This window comes from Nasonia vitripennis, chromosome 2 (genome assembly GCF_009193385.2).
Source record: "Nasonia vitripennis strain AsymCx chromosome 2, Nvit_psr_1.1, whole genome shotgun sequence".
Classification (NCBI taxonomy): Eukaryota; Metazoa; Arthropoda; class Insecta; order Hymenoptera; family Pteromalidae; genus Nasonia; species Nasonia vitripennis.
Window position 1 is genome coordinate 12,118,309 of NC_045758.1, and position 21,063 is coordinate 12,139,371.

The 21,063-nt window shown below is 40.2% G+C and overlaps 4 protein-coding genes across 7 annotated transcripts; 2 read left to right on the forward strand and 2 right to left on the reverse strand.

Moving 5' to 3' along the window:
• Positions 1-997: 997 nt before the first annotated feature.
• LOC100187590 (glucocorticoid induced transcript 1-like) lies at positions 998-9,138 on the forward strand. 3 transcript variants are annotated; one of them, NM_001134313.1, is made up of 10 exons: positions 1,003-1,020; positions 1,780-1,948; positions 2,021-2,190; positions 2,261-2,358; positions 2,447-2,595; positions 2,686-2,852; positions 2,935-3,073; positions 3,199-3,279; positions 3,762-3,897; positions 3,978-4,158. In NM_001134313.1, the coding sequence occupies exons 1-10, from the start codon at positions 1,003-1,005 to the stop codon at positions 4,156-4,158; spliced, it is 1,308 nt and encodes a 435-aa protein (NP_001127785.1). The 3 variants fall into 3 exon arrangements, with proteins under 3 accessions (XP_031778367.1, XP_031778368.1, NP_001127785.1); XM_031922507.1 differs by having other exon boundaries at positions 998-1,948; positions 2,453-2,595; positions 3,978-9,138; XM_031922508.1 differs by lacking the exon at positions 3,199-3,279 and having other exon boundaries at positions 1,000-1,948; positions 2,453-2,595; positions 3,978-9,138.
• Positions 9,139-9,294: 156 nt separating this feature from the next.
• Positions 9,295-14,892, reverse strand: LOC100123150 (sorting nexin-29). Of its 2 annotated transcripts, none has more exons than XM_001606709.5 (12): positions 14,074-14,892; positions 12,535-12,806; positions 11,943-12,241; positions 11,750-11,869; positions 11,385-11,670; positions 11,107-11,236; positions 10,783-11,015; positions 10,480-10,695; positions 10,247-10,403; positions 10,027-10,167; positions 9,802-9,941; positions 9,295-9,716 (listed from the first exon to the last, which is right to left on the reverse strand). In XM_001606709.5, the coding sequence occupies exons 1-12, from the start codon at positions 14,074-14,076 to the stop codon at positions 9,632-9,634; spliced, it is 2,082 nt and encodes a 693-aa protein (XP_001606759.2). In that variant the 5' UTR covers positions 14,077-14,892; the 3' UTR covers positions 9,295-9,631. The 2 variants fall into 2 exon arrangements, with proteins under 2 accessions (XP_001606759.2, XP_008212616.1); XM_008214394.3 differs by having other exon boundaries at positions 14,295-14,679.
• Positions 14,893-14,995: 103 nt separating this feature from the next.
• Positions 14,996-18,496, forward strand: LOC100123142 (E3 ubiquitin ligase Rnf157). Its single transcript, XM_001606702.5, has 9 exons — positions 14,996-15,515; positions 15,691-15,809; positions 15,893-16,155; positions 16,232-16,373; positions 16,442-16,645; positions 16,729-16,971; positions 17,054-17,214; positions 17,283-17,547; positions 17,627-18,496. Exons 1-9 carry the CDS (start codon positions 15,428-15,430, stop codon positions 17,804-17,806), a joined length of 1,665 nt encoding a protein of 554 aa, XP_001606752.1. The 5' UTR covers positions 14,996-15,427; the 3' UTR covers positions 17,807-18,496.
• Positions 18,497-18,721: 225 nt separating this feature from the next.
• On the reverse strand, positions 18,722-20,471 carry LOC100120189 (60S ribosomal protein L10). Its single transcript, XM_001606683.6, has 4 exons — positions 20,141-20,471; positions 19,961-19,989; positions 19,379-19,684; positions 18,722-19,106 (listed from the first exon to the last, which is right to left on the reverse strand). Exons 2-4 carry the CDS (start codon positions 19,981-19,983, stop codon positions 18,779-18,781), a joined length of 657 nt encoding a protein of 218 aa, XP_001606733.1. The 5' UTR covers positions 19,984-19,989; positions 20,141-20,471; the 3' UTR covers positions 18,722-18,778.
• Between the last annotated feature and the right edge of the window lie 592 nt (positions 20,472-21,063).

Genomic DNA, 21,063 nt, shown 5'->3' on the forward strand with positions numbered 1-21,063 from the left:
CCAACTTCTAATTATAAACAAAAGATCGTCCCCTTTGATCCGCTGCATGCGAGCGATTACAAAACTTTTAGCTCGCAATCCTATCAAATCATCCCGCGTATTAATTTCCCACCAACGAAGACACGCAAAGCGCTCGACTCTCTCGCACACACACACACTATAGAGCTCCAACATAGAAAGCTTTGTTTGTAAGCTGTGGCCTATAGCGCATTATACAGAGAGAGGGTCAACAGCAGCCAGCAGCAGCGTCGCTGCTTGATTATCAATGGTGTGTGCGTGCAGTGAGCGCGCGCGCGCGCGCGTTTTCTCCCCCCCCCCCTCTCTCTCTCTCTCTCTCTCTCTCTCCCGCGCACACACGCGAGCGAGAGGGAATATAAATGAGAAGCCACGCACTCCACTGTGTGTACACTGTACACAGGGTTGAGCGCGCGCCGCGCCAGACGATCCTCCACACACACACAGCATAGCGTATAAGGTACCTACTCCAAAGAGAGAAAAAAGGAAAGGAAGCTCTCTCTCTCTCTCTCTCTCTCTCTCTCTCTCGCTCGCGATATCCCGCACCCCCGAAAAATCCTGCTGCAGGTACCTGCGCGCATACCTGGCTAACGAGCGGGTTCATTCAGCCAAAAAAAAGGACAATAAGATCGTAAATGGGGGGACCGCCGGGAAACAATTCCAAGTTTAAAAGCCGAGGGAGGCCAGGACCAGGCCGAGGACAAGATAAAGGAGAGGGAGCCTAAGGTTAAAGGGAAAAAGAAGGAACGAGTTTGGCTGCAGCAGCCCCTGGATAGAGAGAGAAAGAGAGAAGAGAAAGAGAACATCTCTCTATCGGGGGGTGGGAGGCAGACGCGCGTTCTCTTCTCGCATAGTACGTGCAGCCGTGTGTGTGTTGGTGAATGGAAGGCGGCGCTCGCGCGTAGTAGTGTGTATAGTACGAGGACGCGCTCTCCCGCGAATCGCGATCGTCAGCGCGAGTGGGAGAGAGAGGGATTGCGTCGAGCAATGGCTGCGTGGAGAGTGGTCACGTGACGCGGCCGACTCTCTAGTCTCTCCTCTCCGCGCTGTCCTCGTCGCTCTTCAATTTTCGCGAGCGCGAGCTATAGTAAAGTCTGAGCGTGCACGTATACCCACACGCTATACGCTATACCACATACTGCTCTGGGCCTCCGCTCGGATCAGCGCGCGTGCGGAGCACAGCAGCTATATAGTATATACTCGCGACGCGAGTGAGTGCCTATACTCTCGCCGTTGTGTGGTGTGCGCGAACGCGCGCGCGAGAGAGAGAGAAGAAACGAGTACCAGTTGTGTGTCTGTGTGTGTGTGTGCAAGTGCTATAGCTGCGTACTATAGCGTGCGTGGAGTGTACGTACGTACGTACGCCAGCAGCGGCTCGGCTGTGCTCCGACACAGGACGCGGCGACGAGAGCACTTTGTGTGTGTCCCCGCGTCGTCTCGCGCGATCTCTCTACACCAGCAAACCTACAGTCCACTAACTCGCTCGCGCGCGGCGTCGCGTCCTCTCTCTCTCTCTAAGTCTCTACTAGGCTCGGCTCTCCTCGATAAGCAGAGAAGCAGCAGCAGCCACCGGCCAGCAGTAGCAGCAGCGTCCTGACGCCCCTGCGGCGGCGGCGACTACATTCCATTTCGTGCGCCGAGAGCGAGCTCTGATGCGAGAAGATGTCGGCCTCGTCGCAGCGGATGCGCAAGTCCTCGCCATGCTCCAGCGCGAAGCAGGGCCCGATGCGGGCTACCCTGCCCGTCAGCTCGCTTCTGCGACAGAGCAGGCAGCAGCAGCAGCCGCCCCAAGCTAGCGCCGCCTCGCTCAGGAAAAGCAACAGCAGCAGCCCTACCGCCGTCTCGCCCACGAACGCGAACGCGTGGCGGGCCCGCATCTCCCCCGAGACATCCAGCTCCGGGCAGCGCAGTCCCGGCTCGCTCTCTTACAAAGGTTTGCATATCCTCCCCCCCCCCTCTCTCTTACTCTCTGTGCTTTATTCATAACCTGGTTTCGCTCTGGCAGGCTACTTTGCAGCTAAATCAAAAACTCTGAGTGGTCGCTGCAGCGACAGTCTCAGCGGAAGCCAGAACATCCGGAGGACTGCCTCGCTGGACACCATTTATCTCAAGGGACAATGGCCCCGTGACTCGCACTACATTCACACCATCCTCCGGGTGGACAAAGCCACTCAGGTAAGACACTTGAGATTTTGCTTGAGAATGTGAAGGGTCGCTGCTGCAATATTTGGCTTTTACCCCCTAGACTGATGAGTGCTCCAATGAGCCACGCAAGACTCACAGCCGTCACCCCACAGAACAAACTATGACTGATGAGAAGCTGGAGAAGTACTTTAGGCATCGGTATGTAGAGTTGATGGATTCTGGAGTAAAAAATAATATTTATGAAAATTTGCCTCATTTATATTTCAACTTGTGTGTTTTCTTTTGGGTCAAGGCTGCAACGAACAAACAAGGAGGGAACTAGCAGTAGAGAAAGAACAGCTGCATTTGGTCTCATAATGCCTGGTGGTCCACCTCCAGCACTTCCTGGGGATCACTCGGTTCTTCTGCCCAGTATTGCTTCACAGACCTCTACCCGTTAGTATTGAAGCATGTTTAAACTCAGATTACTGATTGATATGTATACTTGTGCGTGATCATTAATTATTATCGCTTGTTTGTGTCCAGACAATCAATTCAGTTTAAGTACAAAAGCAAGTCCTATGAACATACCTGTCAAACCAATAAGGCCTCCAATGCGTTCCTCAATTGAAGGATTGAACCAAGAGATCGAAGGTTTAGTGCTCAAATCCACAGGAAACTCAAGTGATTTGGATTATCAAATTGAGGATAAGGTTTGTTCACTCTTTCATCAATGAAATACCTAACAATACGAAATTCATTGATTGTTAAAATTATGCTCTTAATCAATTACAGTATGCAAGATATCGTGATCAGATAACTCCAGAGGGACATCGGGCACCCTTGGCTGATCTCTTCAGAGCTAATCGCAGTGTCAACAGTGTCAACACACAGACACCAGCTACTGATCTTCCCTCCAGTTCTTACTCTTCAGGTAAAGTTCACACATTACTCTACACGTTTTTATGGTTTAGCTGAAAAGATTTTCGACCATTGAGTGAACATAGAATACGTTTTATGACTTGTAACTAATATTCATGGATGCCTGTAAAATGACAGGCCCTCCATCTAGGAACTCAGAGTCACCACTGATACCAGGTTCAATGGATGTATCCCGTCCATCTAGTGACCTTCTGCAAGGTTGGCTCACATAAGAACAATTTTAAAAAGCTTGTTTTTTTTTAACTCAGGCTGTATTTATTATTTGTTTTTGTATTTTTATTCTAGTGTACATCTGGCTGTTGGCAGTAAAATATTAATTTAGTTTTATAATTTATTTTTTTACAGGATATATGTGATTTGCAATAGTTGCATGAGATTATTTATTCGAGTCGTAAAATTAGACATTTTATTGTTTATTTATTTATTTATTGATGATAAAGCATGCTTTTTTTGGACAATTCAAAAAATTTATAAAAATGTTAGAACATGCATTCAGTTTTTAAAACCTAATCATATTTATCTCAAGCACAAGCATCATTGTATAGTTGCTGCAACCAACGTTACAATATATGCACATTAAAATACTTTAATTTTAAAACCTTAATTTCATCACGCACGGTCTTCATAGTAAATCTATATTTAATACTCATAAAAATGTAACCTTACATTTATTTTTACAGGTGGAAGTCGTGGCTCCACGCCAGAGCAGGAAAGAGAAGGACGTTTAGGTACATCCCCTCACATCAACAGGTTTCTTGCTAGGGAACCACCCGATGGCTGTGAAAAAGTCAATACTAAATTTGTTGAAGATGTTAGGTAAGATTCTTTCGTAATTTTAGAAGCTCGAAATATCAGTGAACTGAGGAGTAAAGATCGATGAAAACATTAATTTTCAGGCGACCAATGGCTGATTTGAGCAAACTCGACTATTGCTCAAAGCCTTGCGTAGCATTCCAGTTAAAACCAAGCCTAGGATCGGCATTCCTTCCGCTGCAGCAGCCTGTTAGCCCGACAATGGCTACTAGTGCGACGCCTTCATCGCACACGACGCCGACGACACCTCCTCCAAATCCATAGTCCCTGGCTGTTCCTTGCAGCGAAAAATTGCGTAAACCTGACTGGTATAAATATGATATATACATATATACATATATATATATATATTTTTCTTTAATCAACACTGTGGCTAGGAAGTGAATATCTTCTACAAGAAAACCAATACATATACTTTTTAAAAAATACGACTACCTAGACGGGCAACGTAAAGTTACCGATAAGAAAAGTAGCTGATTCCCAGTGTGGCTCGAGCGGTACATCTTGGGCCAAATGATTCTGTAATTAAAAATTTTTAATCGCATCGACGTAGACAAAAAAAAGAAACAAAAAACGTAAACGCGCAAAGTATTCGAATGGCTCTTGACCTCCGTTAATAATATCCAACAAAAAAGTGTAGAGAAAAATGGAAAGGCAACACAATAATGATGAGTACGAGGAACAATAATTTGTGATAATTAAAAAAACAACGTTTAGGAATAAACATTGTGTTCTACAAGAATTAAGACTAATGAAATTGTGTGTATTCTAAATTTAGTGCTAAAAATGTCCTAAACGACTTTAATTTTCTACGCAGGAATGAAAATATTCAGAATGATAATTAATAACGAGAAAAGTATTAAATTTGAATGTTGGAAGCATTAATACAAAATTACACAGATTAAAAAGAAGCGAAAGAGAGAGAGAGAGAGAGAGAGAGAGAGAGAGAGAGAGAGAGAGAGAGAGAGAGAGAGAGAGAATGCAAGAGGGAGAAAGAGAGAAAAGTACGTATGCACCAGTATATGTACATAAAAGTACCCATTCGCACTGCTCTCCTATGAGGAGCTTCCGAGAGCTCGTGAGCGCAGTTTTCTTTTGCGACGACAACGCGGTAATGGAAACGTGCTTGAATCTTCTTTTTACTATATAACTACAATTTTTTGTATTATTATTTTATACGCTCATGCATATTCGATAATTTTTTTACTTTATACAATTATCTTATCTTGTAAGGATGCAGATGTGTCACTCACATCGACGGTTTTTTCATAATTGTAATAATCAAACGAAATCAAATGCTTTTATATGGTTTCCCTTTGTTATCGTTCATTATTTCGCAATATCTGATACTGAAAGAGAACTTGTATACTTGTATGTATGATTCGGAAATTGCCCCAAAGGCCACCGTGTTTTTGGCGCTAATTGACTGGGCGCTCGAATGTAAGCGTATATGCAAGAGCGAGAGAGAGAGAGCGAGAAAGAGAGAGAGAGAGAGAGAGAGAGAGAGAGAGAGAGAGAGAGAGACCCAACGATAAAAGCATGAAAAAAAAAACAGAATGGATAGCACATGCGAATTCCGAAAACTTGAGATACTTGGTCATAATCTAGATTCCATTGCAAGCTTGCCTGATTCTATAGCAAAAAAAAAAAAATAATTATAAACAGCAATGCCATAGGCCTGTATGAGAGAATCTGTGTTTCAAACTTGCGTATCAAGTTAGATTTGTAATCCGAGTAAGAGTACAAGCGAAGAAGCGGCATGTAACTTGGCAGTGCGAGTGGATACGCGTTGACAGGAAGAAAATAATAAAGTCTAGATAATTATATACACGTGACAAGTAATGAGTCGAGAGATGGTGGAGCTGATAATATATAAAGCGTATCGATAAAAAAAAACGAGCGAGTAGTGCGTTACGTTGTGCGAGGCACTTGTCGGCAGCTCACGGATGACAGGAATGGAATACCCGAGGAATTAAAGAAACGATGAAGAAACCAATAGTTCGAAACATTGGCGCGCGTGTGCGTATGTGTGCAAGTGCGATGTCCGTGATAGCATATGCGAGAGCACGTGGGAGCAGAGTTATGTCGCTGTAACTGACTCAAGTCGCAGATAGAAGTGCATTTCAAACGTGAGATTTTTTATTTTTAAAAGTCGACGATAATAAACAAAGTATAAGCTAACGAACTGACGTAGTCAATACTAGGCAAACTCCAATTACTTTTAGTCATAAACGCGACATGCAAATTGAACTATTTTTACAGGAAAGGAGCTATTAGAACTATAATAACGCATTACTGTATATCTTTTATACCGATGCGTTTAGCAAATATAGCAGATATATTTTTTTTTTCTTAATTGACGTAATTTTTTACACTACTTACTCTCATCAACGGAATAACTGTAGCGCTTGTGTGAGGCTTTGAAAAATAAAAAATCTCACCATATGTCACTTGACGATACTAGGCTCTCGTTTTTCCTTAATGAACGTTGCGTACTCGGCGACATGCGCTGGACTATAAACGCGTGTCTGCGTCTGAGATACTTTTTAAAACGAACCGATTGAACCATCCATAAATAGCGTTTATTTCTTATAAGCGAGAAAAATGCTGCGGTACACATAACACACACAGATACACATAGAGACCCAACTCTTCTCTTTTTCACCCTACTCTTATTATGTTTTCCACTTGCGATTTGCCAAAAGCTCAAGCGAGAGACAAATCGGCGCCAAGTGGAGCCAACTCTTTTATTCGTCAAATGGACCAACTTGATTATTTAGTACCATTTGAATGTTTTCTTCAACTCTTTTTTATTTTTCATGTTTAATGCTTCGCTATACATGATGTATTTTTTACAGCGATATTACATTACTTGTAACTTTTCTTTTCTTGCAAGTCTTGATAACAAAAGAAAATAATGAGTCGAGCTTCGAGCAGGTTTATTTTACTCTCATCATTTTTAAAATGGAGGGAAAATTTTTTCGAGATATAAAAAGAAAACACTGTAGCAGACTACTGTCTTGAACTATTATGAATATTTAGCATTGAGAAAAAAATGTTAACACATAAGTACCTGGCACTGGTCTATGCTCTCTTTTATCCAGCTCACTTTTAAAAATGTTTATGCCTTACAAGTAGAAAATTTAACGAGTGGCATAGTGTGCTGTTATACGTTGCACGAAGGTTAATTCTGCAGTCTGAGCGAATCTTGAGATGTTGTAAAATTGCGCGTTCAAATCATCATTCAAATGCTCATTTTTTATGACGCGAAACTTTTCTTCAAGGTACTTACACTTCTTTTTAAACTAGATTTCTTCGCATTAAAGATTTCATTATTGTACCATACAAATTTTCAAGAGTTAAATTCTTGCCAAATTGTCATTTCGATTTTAAAAATTTTATTAAAAGAATGTATATTTTTGACGATTTCAGAGCAGTTACGTTAGGTTAATAATGCTACCAATTGTAATCAAATTTTGTTGGTAATTATTATTACATTATATGATTTTAAAAATTACGTTATCATATTATATTTTATTTATAAAAGAGAAATCCAAGAATAGGCACAATGAGGGTCTATAATTTTGTCTTCTTTCAAATTATTGATACTTGTGCTTAACCTTCTTTATGCCAATTTTTGTACGTTAGTATGATAAGTTGATGTTACATCAAGAATTTTTTCGTGCATTCTGCAACTAGTATTTGATTCTTATTCTTAATATATATATATATTCTTATACATCAATTTTTAAGACACCAAAAATTTAATAATCAAATTACCCTACGCCGAGCGAATATGTTGATATAAAACAACTTGTATGTATTATTAAACTTTAATAAAATATTTCTTTGTATTTAAAATTTTTTAAATTTATAAATTAAGTTTTTGGCACTTGGGATTATTATGAATTGTCATTTTAAATTGTCTCGTTGACATTTACGCAAAATTTTAATCAGTCTACAATTTTGATTTGTAAACAGCTGTCGCTTGTTCCCTTTTGTACGGCACTTGTCAGGTTTTAAATGTAAAATTGGAGACTACATCTGTTAACTTTCGTGCATTGACATAATGTGTTTAAATTATTATTGTTAGCTTTTGTTGTAAATTTCAAGCGGACGGCGAGGAATAAAGCGTGTAAAGACTGCTAAAAGATTACCTGTTGATTGGATAATATATCAAAAAATAAGAGGAAAAAAATAAAGAAAAAGCTGACGTAAAGCTAGTCTGTCATTTCCAGTTTGAAAATACCTATAGTCCAAGCGTAGGTATAGGCTATAGTGAATCGTTAAGTGAACAACTCAGTGTTCACAATTTCGGTATACTCTCGACATATCTTGAAATAAAAAAATTAATTATCTGAGCAGGTTTCAGAAAAGCAGAATGATTATCGTCAATTATATAACAGTTGATGTAACCCTAGGACTAGGTAAACTCTAGTTTCCCATATTTCGTTCAACGCAGAACACTAAAACGAATATCAAAAGTAGTGTAACACAATCGCACTATTGTCAAGATTTGTTTTATATTTCTCAATCTACAGCAGTTAGCAAACGTCTATTTTCAAGGTCTTTTTATGTGATAAATGAATTCTCCAACAATTTTCTGATATACTGTAACAAGTTCTAGGGCTATATCAAAATTAGTTTGTCGAGTTGTAAAACTATTGTAAATTATAAGGCAGTTTGTATGCCAAATTAATATTGTGGTATAATCGAATAACTCTTGGCTGCAAATTTATCGATCAAGTATTATAATGTTTAAGTTGTATGCGTGTGCGCCCGGCTGCACAGTCATCAACGATCTTGGGTTTCAACTGCATACAGTAGTCGCTAGTAAATCAAATATTTTGAGAAAAATAAACAATACTCCAAGCAGATACGATCAAGACTAGAGAGAAAACTTGCTGCTGCGTCGATTCGATATATTATATACGATTCAAGGGGGGATGTGCCTGTACATGGCCCCTTAATTTTGTTAATTACAAAACCGATCTCATCGACCCTTAAGGATTTTGTTTCACGCAAAACTAGTGACACCCATTTTACCATATTCTTTCGAAATATACGGCTGTTTTAAATGATCAGTTGTATTGTTTTGTATGTTGATGTAACACTGTATGTACTTGCTCCAATAGAAGTTAACGATAAGCACTTTTTTATTTTTATCATAAGTGTAAATGAGACAAAAGTGTACCTTTTTATATTACTGTCAAGTCGCCTTAAATAAATAAAATTTTAAAAGTATGTATTTATTTCATCCGCACCTGGCCCATATCATGTAAAAAATTACCTTTATATCCTGTATAAAAAGTCCAGCTTGTGATGAAGTTTGTATAGGTTTCAATATTAAGAGTTCTATACATTATTACAAATAAAAATATACGACTAAAATAAAAAAAGTATTTTTGTAAAGTATACTTTAATAATACTCAAGCGACTAAAAACGTCGCATACTTGCTCGCGTTACATTATTCAAGGGAAATAAACAGTTTTCAAAGTTATAACTAGAACTAGTGAAATAATTCAATTGTCTATACATGTATATAAATTCTTTCTTGTAAATCATAGCATTATTAAAAAATTTAAAAAAGTTGAGATTTCAAATTTTCTAGGCAAAAACACACTTGTTCAACTACTAGTTTGTTTGCTCATCTCCCTTGAGCGCGTAACGTTTACAGAAACATATTTACATCAACAATATTTAGTTTAATATTTACAATTTATCTAAAAATATAATTCATAAACCCATATATTGTGGTGATGATGAGTATGCATTTCTGGCAGAACTATTTCGTTTGGCTTCCTCGTTATTCGGAAAATCCCTGTTGAATTAGCAATGGTAAGTAAGTACGTCCACGCTTAGATTTGTAAGAATCCGCAGTTTAATCGATTTCTGAGTGTTCTTACCCGAAAAAAGGCATCAATACAATGAGAGTTTGTTTGCTCGGACGAGACGAGAATACGGGTGAACAATGAGACAGTCTATTAACAATCCGCCTCAGCCATTGTTGCAATTTTTGCCTTCTTTCTTCCACGAATTTAGCATCCTTGTGTTAAAAATATTTTAATCGTAACGATTCTGTACAAGATATATTAATAATAAAAATTGTTAAATATTTAAATATCTCCTACCTTATTTCCGATAGTTTTCTTTGGAGGAAATTCAAATGACGTAACAATAGCGTCATGTTTCTTGAGCTCCCTGTAGAGCGAATAAAATTGTGCGTATCGTCTGTATATATTCCACTCAGTATCTCTTATGCGAACGTATATCTGTTTAAGAGTAAACAAAATGTCACATGTTTGCATTTGAAGAAATTCATCGCATTGGAATATATTTATGTTTTCTCACCTGATACACGTGATGAATATCCGACGGCTGGCCTGTAAGAAATGCAGAGGGTATCCATATGTGGATTAGGCAAGGCGCTTCCGTCGGCATGTCTTCTTCATTGATTGGACCTCGAAGACATTCCAATTCTGCTCGGAGCATTTTCACTAATCTATCCCTTTTGGATCACACGGTAATTTACGTTATCAGATTGTATGTGGATTGCATTCAAGATATGTAATATTCGGTCTTACTTGTTTGTGAGTTGCATGGTTAATCTGGCATTAAACTCCATCAATTCAGCATGCATCTCGGCAACTTGAACCAATTTACTTTGATATTCTTGAGATTCTTTGTGATAATCCAAAGAGCCATTTTCCTCATTCACGTTATTTGCATCCGAATCCTTCTTGAGCATCTGCACCGCAGTGACATATTTCCGTAATTGCTGTCGCAGTAATTCATTTTCTCTATAAAAACGAAGAATTACATTTACAGTACATCAATAAGCCAACTGTTTTATTTAAACTTTAGTATAAACGTGAGCGGTAGCTAACCTGTTGAGCGTTTGAATTTGTAGCTCGTGTTTCTCAAGGTAATTTTGGTGTTGCCTTTGAAAACGAGCCAATTGCAGCTTACTCGTGATGGCATCTTCGCGTGCCTGCTCTAAAAGTTCATTTAGCGCTAAAAGCCTCACACGCAGACCTTCGACGTCCAGCGTATCGGCGTCGGCGTGTGCATTGGCAAGTGGCTCGGTAGCTTCGACCGCAGCCTCCGTCGAGTCACTATCCTTTAAATCGAATCAAATCTCATTAGCAGGCAAGAGAACGCCGATACAAACCAGAACGGCAAAACTCGATTAATCTCGACGAGACACTTACTTCTAAATAATTTGGTAAGCTAACTAACATATCATCGAGAGCGTTGTCTAGGGGCGATACAGGTACGAGGCCACCCATATTCTCTGTATCAGTCAGTGGAGTTAAAAGCCTCTCCTCCTCGTACGTTTCCCTGCAAACGACACAAGTCTCGGTCAAGTTGGCTTGGTTAACGAATAAAAACTCGCTCGGCAGAATTGAGCGAGCGCACGTGCCAACGAGTAAATAAACAGCGCAGATAAGGTGTGCGCGCGTGCGCGCGCGCGCGTGCGAATTCTTACCTCTCGGCCCAGCTGATGGGCTTGACGTCTAGAACGACGTCATCGGTCCCGGAGCGTAGCTGCAGCCTGGAGGAGGACGAAGACGAGGTGGTGGGAGACGGGACCGGAGACGAGTCTTTGGCGGAGATTGCATTCGGCGAGTTCAAGCAGGTGGGCGGCGCGCTCGTCGACACCGCACTAACTGCCAATTTGTCGAATTTGACGCTCGCCTCGTCGTCTTGGTCGTCGAACGATATTATGTGCGTCTGGACCTTCTTCCGCGTCTTTTGTCTCGACGTCGAGGGCTCTGCAATTAATTTCGATATTCGCCGCGTGTTAAGCAGTTGCGATGGCGTGATTATCAAGTACGATAGCTACACGTATACCTGGAGGCGCAATTATCGGTTCGGAATGTGAGTTCTGAGCGCGCGCGAGCTTGGCCTGCTCGCAGCTGTCGTCCAGCTCTGGATTATCTATTCTTATGGCGAAGAGTATCGTCGTCAGGCCTGTGATAAATTGGTTGGACAAAACTATAGCTAATCGATTCTAAAAATATGCAATGAGAAGAAGCTAACTCACCAGCGGCGACATTTGGCAGCAGCGAGGACTTGTCCTGATCCAGGAGAAAGGCCCAGGGCTCGTAGTAGGCCTCGATGGCCTCGGGACTGACGATGGAGTGGAGATGCCGCTCGAGGGATCTCTCGTTGAGGGCGGCGCGCAACCAGGCCCGGCCTCGGCCCTGATCCGTCTGGACTTTGCGCAACACGCTGAAGCGCTCCTGCTCGTGCCAAGTCAGCTGCTCGCGCACACACGGCCAGAACGCCTCCGCGTCGGCCGCGGCTCTGCAGCCTCCCGACTTGACCAGCTCCGACACATGCCTGTGCGCAGATAACGCATACGCGCGTTAGTTTGTACACGCTGAACTCGCTGCGATAAAGTTTTGATAAACTCAAACACTTATTTATTTCATAACACCTCGACTCCGGAGAGTAACAAGGCGTTCTCTCTTCCTCTCTCCACGAGCGTTAACATAATTGACTCGTCAGAAGTCACAAAGAAACTTCTGCAGCCCAGAGGTGCAGGTATAAGTTCCTTATAACTTTGCATCGAGCAAACTTTCCTATCAGCGCCGAAAACTGTCTGTCCGCGCGCGAGCGCGAAATCAAATCACCTGAGGGCGCTCTGCAACTTCTCCGTATTCCTGGGCTTCAATCCGTGGGTGAATATCCTCTCGAACGTGTAGCAGAGCTGCGTGACACAGGCGTCGGATTCGGTGGCCAATTCCGCCTTGCCGCCGAATCGAACGTGGCACAGCTTCGCCGCGGCGAGCAACTCTTTCTGCAGCCTCTGCCTGTCCGCTTCGTGATCGACGATGTGGGTGCTGCTGCTATCGTTATTGAGATTGTGCGCGCCTGGCACTATTGCTGACATCATACGGAGAGCCTGTGCGGGAAAAAAACAAGCCCGATGTTTTTCTCGATGTTTCGTGCAATAATATAGGAGGCCTTTCTCTACGATACAAGGGAACAGTATAATGTGCGCTTCGAAATTTCCACTGGCGTTCTACAATATAGTCTATCGTTATGCAGGTTCTATCGCTAGCTCGTTTTTTTTCGCGTGTATCGATCGCGGTTGTTGGTACGATAAAAAAATATGGGTCGCGATCGTCGAAGAAAAAATTCATTTGGCGAGAGAGTTGTATCATTGTGATAAGCGCCGTAGCAAGAATTGAAAAAATAATAAAATAACGCCGAGAAATCCGAACGAGACAAAAAAACAAACAAACAAACAAACGCGTTATCAGGATCAGCCGCGGTGTGTATAGCAATAACGTTCGATCGATCGATACTAGTTGTAACAATATAAACGACACCTCGTTTGTCTTCACTACTACTTCCTTTATTTCTAATTTATTTTGTTCTAAGCGCTAGTCTTACTCTCTTTTTCTGTCGAGCGCAAAAGTAGGTCTTGTATACAACAACCTGCTCCGCACTTGAATTTAATTTCCAAGCACACTTTTGCAGACGGGAAACGCATCCGGCATCGAAATACAATCGATCGCGACGATCCGTCAACGAGCGAGCGCGTTTGATTTCCCTCGAGACAAAAGATCGCGCAGACGAGTCATTTGTTGTTCTTATCAACGAGCATTATTATATTATCATCGTCATACAGGGGGAAAAAGGAGCGTAAAAACTCGTCTCGCGCGCTTCCGTTCCAAGTTGGTCGAGTTAATTTATCGCAGTACATAATGATGAGCGCAAGTGTATTAGCGCTTGCAAGTATGTACACAGCCACACGCGATCCGATTAAGGAGAGACAAGCGCGCGTGGGTTGTCCAGGAAAGCAATTATCGATTATCAGCGAATACGTGATCCCGGAATCTTTCAACCGCGCGATATATGATGTATAACACATATACTTAGTGTGCTGACACTATCGCGCGATACTCATGCTTGACCCATATACAAAAGAGGCCTACGTATCGTCCGTCAATCCGCGAACAGCTGAGCAGCGAGAGCGAGCGAGTTGAAAGCCTACAACGCCAGTGTCTAACAACTACATTACCTACAACAATAGTCAAGACAAAAGAAAATGCTGAATAAAACATGAGCTGCCTAGAGATGCAGCATCACGGAGAGTCAAGGCGAGAGCTGAGCCATGTAACAATCACGGTTTATATTGTGTGTGCCTGTGTGTGCGTACGAACCATCGAGCCAGTCCGTCTCGACGAGCAGTGGCGAAAGGTCTCCTCCTCGCGGAATGATAGACGACGACGTGGAGAGCAGCGCAGAAAGCGAGACTTTACTCGTGTATACACAAACACACTCTTTCTATTGTTCCGCTCGGACTGTCAGAGAGAGAGAGAGAGAGAGAGGGAGAGAGAGAGAGAGAGAGAGAGAGAGAGAGAGAGAGAGAGAGAGAGAGTACAAATATAGCTGCGAGTGTTGTGCACAGGGCCAGGTATTCCCCCGTGGATTATTGGAGTATGTAGCCCTGCTTTCCTTTCTCCCGTATCATCTTGGCGGGGAAAACCCAGGCATCAGCAGCATCCTTTCGATGACACTAGCTGCTGCTGCTGCGTATTAGAGATGATAACGCGATTCACTAGCTGGTACACACTCGCGCATACGCGCACAAAACAACTCAGCTGACGCGAGATGATGATTACGAGACGCGCAGTGTCGTCGGAGGGGCGGAATCCCCGTCCTTTGGACTTGATTGTAATCTTGTTCCTGCTTACAAGAGAGATCACACACGCACTAGCAATACACTTGGCGCACACTGCGTATCGGATCTCGACCCGCGCGCTACTAACAACGCGAGACACTCAAGTCAGCTCATGTTCGACTCGACGACTTGGTAATTTCTATATAGCTCCTTCTCTTTCTCTCTTCCCCGCCACTGACACTGGGATGGTACTATGGGAGTACTAGTAGTGTGTACCTACACTCGCAGTCTCGCGATGCCTCGCCTTCGATCTACAGTCTACACCTACTAGCCAGCTCTCGGTGTCGCGGATTCGCGTCAACTAGCGCGGGATGTAGAAGGCGATGAACGCGAAAATTTTAGGATTTCAGCGCCTCTTGCGGTCGTCCAAGTGTACTGCCGATACAAAAAGTGTGTCAAGTGCCAGTCGTCACTCGTCAGACGGCAGACCACTACGGTCTGGTCTGCTGATTTTTCTCAAAGTTTTTTAAACAATTAAATCGTTGTGTAACGTTCGTGCTCCGTTACAAATCATTCGCTCGGTTATTCTATACCTATACAGTGTGTGGACAGTTTCGGAGCGATCAGAAGGTTTACACAGCGGCTGCTCCAAATTCCAAAATGAAAACAACGACTCATGATGCATCTGAATAACCGTTCAGTTCATGGTTGGAGTAGCTCCGAAATCTGATCTCAGTTTGTGTATTATATTTTATGTGACGTACGGGATTTGACGCAGGTTAAGTAGTCGGATAATGTCTGAATGATAAATCAAAAGGTGCGAAGCTAATTGTTGTGCAAGTCAACAGTGCATCCAGTCCCGGAAATCAAATTCTGTCCACTGCAGCATCGGGATGGGATCGTTGACGAGTCGGCAAAATGCAGGTGTCGAAGAGGTCGATATCGTTTCTAATCATGCATACAAATATCCACCTCGTTCAGGTAAATATTGCCCCTTGTTTTTCTCTTGATTAGCTTTTTGCGCGTATACGCCAGACGGATGTAGTTTTCTGCAGAAAAAAAAATTGCTCAGAGTGATACTGGGAATTAAAACAGTAATCTAGCTTAAGTTGTTCTGTAGTTTATTGTTTACATAATTTGCTTGTTTGTGCAACAGGAAGCTACTTTGGTAGCCATTTCATTATGGGAGGTGAGAGATTCGATACACCTCAACCAGAGGCTTACCTTTTTGGAGAGAATACAGACTTGAATTTCTTGGGGAGTCGCCCAACTCCAGTGAGTGGAGCAGCAGCTATACATAAAACCAAATGCTTTTTTTTTAGATAAATCAATGTTTCACAATTATTGTATGTTTTCAGTTTCCATACCCACCACCACAGGCAAACGATCCAACAAAAACACTCAAAAGTTTGGTGAATATAAGAAAGGAATCTCTACGTTTGGTTAGAAATGTTGAAAAATCTCCACCTACTCAGCAACCAGGTGTTAAACATTTTGGTGATGGAGATGCAGACAAAAAACCAATGCATTTTAATATAGAATTCACTTTTGACTGTGACGTTAGATGTTCTATCACTATATACTACTTTTGCACAGAAGAGGTCACAACAAAGGGAGTCACGTAAGTGGGATGATGATGCAATTGTCAACGCACTCTGAAAATTTTACAATTTGTAACCAAAATTTTGATTCTATAGGTACATACCGAGAGATCCCTCAATGAACTCGGATACATACTATTATAAGAAAGGAGCAAACCAATTATTCAGTCAATCATCGCACATTTTTGATCCAACTCCTTATAGTGAAGAAGAATTATCTTATAACACTGATCGTGAAGTACGTAATGTGATAATTTAAATTCAATAAATTAAATGTTGATTTATTTTTTATACTATTTTTTTCAGATTATTCCCATTGCAATTCATTGTGTAGCAGAAGAGGGCTCCGATGAACCCAAACAATCACATACAACCATTGCTGTACTTGAAAAGCATTCCGATGGATCTTATGTATTAAAGGCACTGAAACAAAAATTGTATGTTGATGGTTTATGTTATTTACTTCAGGAAATTTATGGTATTGAAAATAAAAATACCGAGAATTCCAAGGTGATTCAGACTTAAAAATATTGTTTCAAAAAACTAACTTGTCAACACAAATAATCAACTTGCATTGCTTTTTTCTACTTTAGCAACAAGGGAGTGATGAAGATACAGAAGACAATGGAGCAGAATGTGTTATTTGTATGTGTGATGTGCGCGATACTCTGATTTTGCCTTGCAGACATTTGTGTCTGTGTAATGGTTGTGCAGATTCGCTTAGGTATCAAGCTAACAATTGTCCAATTTGTAGAGCACCGTTTAGAGCTTTACTACAAATTAAGGCTTTACAAAAATCAGCAAGCTCTATAATTGCAAATCCTCCATTACCAGAGGTGTGGAGAAATCTAGTTTCTTGTTTTCTCTTGCTCATTTGTTGATTACTGCGTGATTAACAAAAAAATTAATGTATTTCAGGGAGGTTGTGAAAATATTCCACCTGGATATGAAGCAGTTTCATTAATTGAAGCATTGAATGGACCATATACTCCAAGAGCAACTGTCCTTCCACCAGAATCTCCAGACACTCCAGACACTGACACTGCTAGTGCTACACAAGCTGCTGAAGTTCTAAATCGGTATGTAAAAATATTACTTTACATATACTGCTGAATTGTTTATTTAATCATTTTAATGTGCTTTTCAGATCTGCAGAACGAACCCCAGTATCGAAGCACGCTTTATCAAAAGACAGTGATTCGTCTCCGAGAACGAGTACCACGCCGTGCCCGACTCCAGAATTTAGAATGTCAGTTTTACTAGCTAAAGGAGAAAATTCAGGTTCACAAAAAGATCTTGGCAATCGTTCGCCAGCTACGAGAAATAAATCTGCCAGTCGTGATAAATCGAATCTCAGAACGCGAGACACTCTGAGACTTGTGAACGAGAAACAACCTGTCTCACTTTATGAGGTAAACAACATGATTTTCTAGACATTTTAGTGTAAAAATTTCTTGGACCAACTTTTTCAATGCAAATGGATCATTCTAGGCGCAAAATCAAGATGAAGATAGTGAAGCTGAGAAATTGTCTCCATTGTTAGATGCTACAACCAGTACTGAGGCTTTGGACACTTCAACTCGCAGCAGGATATGTGACATGGACATGGATGATGAATTGCCAAATGGTGAAAATGATAATCAAGTCGATATGGCATGCCATTCTCATTAGGCTACTCTTGTGTAAACTTGGAGCTGGAAAGACTTGCAACTAGAAATTTCCAATTTTTAATACATGCAAGTAATTCTTGCAATTTTATTGCTAAATATTAGCAAACAATATTTATACTAACGTTGGCGGTTTAAAAAAACCAGCTTGTAAAAAGTATGCATGGTTTTCTAATGAGAAAATTATTTTAACAATCTCTTTTTTATTTGATATTCAATTGAATTTATTATATACAAAATTTCGTGATTTTCAAAATATTTTAATTAATGTATTCATTTAATACTTGTAATGACTCGATAAGCAAAAATTTCTTGTTACATCAGTTATTATAATAACAAGTTTTCAATAACTTGGTAATATTTCATTTGCAATGCAATATCTCAAAACGATTATAAGCTTGAATTCATCAATTTTGAGCTTCTCAAGTTTTCGAGATTTTTACCACTTTTAGATGATGTATTTGTATGTGCAATAAAATTGTTGTTAAACTTTACAATCAATTTCAAATTGCAAATATTTAAAAAGCATAATACTATTTTTTGTGTAATGTAGAAAAAAGACTGTAAACCCAAGCAAAACACACACACATATATATATATATATATAATATGTTAAAAATGTAATCTACTTATTTTGTAAATATTAGATATTAAACGATATTATTAACTGTAATAAATATAATTTAACAATCAATTAGGACAATTAATTCTAATTATGTGAAAATGTGGGTTTTAAATTTAAATCTCATGTCACTCAATAGTATTATTTTTATATATGAAATGTGAAATATTCAAATAACAGATCTAATAAAAAAATTATCAAAAAGTTATTGCAGTAAAAAATTTCATTAACCATCATAAGCATAATAGATCTAATACCTTTGTGGAACAATGGAATGTAGAACAAGAAGAATTTTCATAGATTTTATAAAATTTTCAAATTTTATTGATACTTGAATACAAGTTGCATCAGTTTTTAAGCGACCAAGCTTTCCCTGAATTTCTTCCAGGCGTCTAGGGGTCCATGCTCTGGCAAATACTTTACATTGCAACCATCCTGGGCAAGCCTGCAGTCGGTTTTAAGTTGCTCATAGACAGCCCGGTCGTACTTTGTGAATCCCCATTTCTTGGAAACGTAGATTTTCTGACGACCGGGGAACTTGAACTTGGCACGACGGAGGGCTTCGATGACGGACGCCTTATGACGGTCGGACGATCGGATGCTCATGATGGGCTGGCCAATGCGTACACGAGCTACAGTACCTTGGGGCTTTCCAAAAGCACCTCTCATTCCAGTTTGGAGCCTGAAATTTTTTAATTTTATTTTTTAATAATTATTTTTTTTTTACCAACTTATTTTAATACAACTTGAAATTTGGTCTTTAGTACTTTTACAATATTACGCAAGTTCTAAATGCACTTATAATGAGTGAAACTTATTTGATTTAATTATTCTATAAATAGGCACTAAAATGTGCATAATTTTACACATGGATACAAGTGTGCACATTTTTATTATAAATACTCGAACTTGATTTAAATCAATTACTAGGCAAAAAAGATTGTTTATATTTACCTATCAGCTCCAGCACACGATAACATTTTGTTAATCCTGATAACGTGGAAAGGATGGAGTCGCATTCTTATGTGGAACTGATCTTTACCAGCGTTCTTGACCATGTACTTGTTGGCGCAGATACGTCCTGCTTCCAGAGCTTCTGAACTAAGCTGTTCATATTCATCTGACACAAGATGTACACATAGTGGGAAATCTTCTACCGAAGCCTTCTTCTTTCCCAAGTCGAAGATACGGATTTTCGGGTCTGGCACACCACGACAGAACCGAGACTTTGGGTATGGCTTGTTTTTACAATACCGGTAGCTGAAATAATAAGAGTATTCAATCATCAAGCAAAATGAAAAGAAGTGCCAAGATATCTTTATTCAGATTCATTTCACAAATAGGTGCTGGACAAATGCAAGCTAATATTTTGCAACAAAGTGCAATAGTCAAGTTATACTTGGTAAAATTGATTGTAAAACGAACATTTATGTGATATATAATAACATTTAAAGGCAATTACGAAAAATCTCTAATATGACAAAAATTTAAATATCAAAATTTGATTGTTAAAACAAAGTAACTAAAACCACTTACCATCTTGCAGGTCGGCGCCCCATTGTAACCTATAATAATAAAACAAATCGTTTACTAAATATGAAAATACTATTTAATACGTCTAAATCACATCCAGTTTGTTGAGTAAAAGCCCTTAAGGGCTTAAAATAATTTAAGATGCCTGATAATCATTTGGAATAAAATGCAAAAGCAACCTACCGACTCGTGCTCGACTGGGCGAAAGAAAGATGTCGGAAAAAGTTAATTCGGACGGGGATTCGGAGCATGCGCAGTAGGCCGCTCCTGATCCCGAGTCTACCTATATGAAGATTCCATAATCCGGTTCGCGGAATTGGAATGATATATCTCGAACTCCAGAACGCGTCGGTATTCAAATTGGTAATGAACGATATTGAATTCGTTATCGGAAGATTTTTATAGGATTTTCGTCCTATAAAGTCTACAGAGTCATACAGATCTCGTCTGCGGAAATGGGAGAGTCGACGACACCAAATCTCATTTTCTTTGTTTTTACTGTAACACGGTGGGAAAAAAGTCCGTTTTTACATTTTGTTAACTCGTCCCGCGTGAAAATACTCATATAGATCTCATATAAATCTCATCTAGTTCGCAGTACGAATTTTAGTTATATGAGATCTCAGCTGAGATCTCATCTAGCATTGGTTTTATTTTATAAATAAAAATAATAAAATGTTTATGGATTATAGATTTATCTACGTGAATTAAGGCAAAATACTGGTGGTTATTCCAGCTAAAAATACCTTGAAAAAAGTAAAAAAGAAATGCTGCTGAAGCCTGGTATCAAACCCATGATGTTTGGGTTGGCAGACTATTGACTTGACCACTTAGCCATTTCATCACTTCGCATTTTTGAACATTCTAAATGTCATAATCTGACAAATCTGCTCTGTAGCGATTACCTGCTACATAAAACTACGGATTGCTCTATACCGGGACCTTGTCATCGGCTGTAGCCACGTAACACCGCAGCCGTGATACAAAGTTTACATTCGGGTACAAAAAACTATCTGCATTTGATCGTCATCGAGAACCCTTGACCAGCTAAATACAATTATCTGCGTATGTCACGTTATCAGATTTAGAAAGTATATGTACAAAAT